Source organism: Pteropus vampyrus, unplaced genomic scaffold (genome assembly GCF_000151845.1).
Source record: "Pteropus vampyrus isolate Shadow unplaced genomic scaffold, Pvam_2.0 Scaffold233, whole genome shotgun sequence".
NCBI lineage: Eukaryota > Metazoa > Chordata > Mammalia > Chiroptera > Pteropodidae > Pteropus > Pteropus vampyrus.
Window position 1 is genome coordinate 1,637,365 of NW_011889014.1, and position 1,558 is coordinate 1,638,922.

Consider the following 1,558-nt stretch of genomic DNA (forward strand, 5'->3'; position numbering starts at 1 on the left):
GTCTTACCTCATCAAACCCATCCAGAGGATCCTGAAGTACCCGCTCCTGCTGAAGGAGCTTTTTGCTCTGACGGATGCGGAGAGTGAGGAGCACTACCACCTGGACGGTAAAGCTGTGGCCCCTGAAATGTCTCTGTGGCTCACGGCTCCATGAGCCTCCGAGTAGCCTTTTCATTCCACGCCCTCTTTTCTTCCAGTGGCCATCAAGACCATGAACAAGGTCGCGAGTCACATCAATGAAATGCAGAAAATCCACGAAGAGTTTGGGGCCGTGTTTGACCAGCTGATTGCTGAACAGACGGGTGAGAAAAAAGAGGTAAGGACCTTTTTCGTCTCGGGGCACACCTGTCAGTAAAGCCGGGTCGGTTTGAGATTGTTTTTAAAAGGTGTTATTTGTAAGTAAAATAGTTATGAAGATACTGGTTTTGTTGGTGGAACTTTTTTCCTTTATCCAAGGCTATAATGTGAATCTTTTTCTTCAAGCGACTTATTTTTAATATAGGAAACGTGATCCTAATTCTCAACCCTTCACTCTCAGGACCTCTGGTTTTGTTCTTTGTTAAGAGTGAGAGTGACTTCCATACCGTAGCCTGGGCTGTTTCTGTAAATACCGTTTAAGGCCAAAGCCATACCCTCAGAGATTAGAATAATAACTGCCGTGTAGTAGGTAACCAAAAAATATTTGTTGAGTGAATGAAAGTTTCGATCGATGATTCTGAATCCTTTTTTTTAACGTCTGCCTGAAAACTTCCTTAGAAGAAAGAGTGACGAGAACAGGTACACCTGAAGAAAACTTAGAAGGAACTATAGGTTTTGCCTGAGTCATTGAAAAGAGCTTATGTGAATAAAAGTGCCGATAACACTGAGATGAATCAGAGGGAGGGTCGTGATACGTAATTACATTCCTCAGCGCTTCTATACATTCTGACTCACCTGGGGTATTGTCCTTGGCTTTGCTTTCTGGCTCCAAAAAGAAAAAGAGAGGAGAAAAGCTGGAGAGAACCACGAAGAAAAACACTTCTGCTGTGATTAGGAGGGTGAAAGGCAAGGGAGGTGGGGCCAAGGTTGGTTGTTTAGTCTAGAGAGAGAAAACAGGCTTACCTTCGGAGATATAGAGGGTTATTATCCAGGTTTAATTTTTATGTCCTCTGTGAAACAAAATTTTGGACTGTTAAATGATAATTTTCAGAGAGAGGTAAAATCAGGACATCTCATGTAGATGTAAAAGCTAACACAAATGAAGGAATTTATTTTACTCCTGTAATGTGAGGGCACCAGGCAGGAGTGTAACAATTTATTGGGAAAGTCGAAACAGCACAGGTGTATATATGAAGTGCAGATACATCAAGATGACTTGTAAGTGGAGACAAACTGGTTTTTCCACAGTGGGAGGAAGTCATCTAAATTACTACCAGAGTGGATGAATTGCCATTTGTCTTTTACCTGCACTTTACGAAGAGTTGCAGAGGAACTAAGGACAATGTACATGGTTGAAATCTGATGCCCTGAGAGAGGGTGCTGTAGAGCAGAGGTCCCCAACCTTTCTGGCACCAGGGAC

The 1,558-nt window shown here is 42.8% G+C and overlaps 1 protein-coding gene across 1 annotated transcript in view; it reads left to right on the forward strand.

Annotated features, from left to right (window-relative positions):
• The window catches only part of TIAM1 (T cell lymphoma invasion and metastasis 1), a 348,762-nt gene that overhangs the window by 328,452 nt on the left and 18,752 nt on the right, over nt 1–1,558 (forward strand). The window contains exons 22-23 of the mRNA XM_023519721.1: nt 1–107; nt 198–316. Coding sequence (XP_023375489.1) covers nt 1–107; nt 198–316 — 226 coding nt within the window. The remainder of the gene's footprint in view (nt 108–197; nt 317–1,558) is intronic.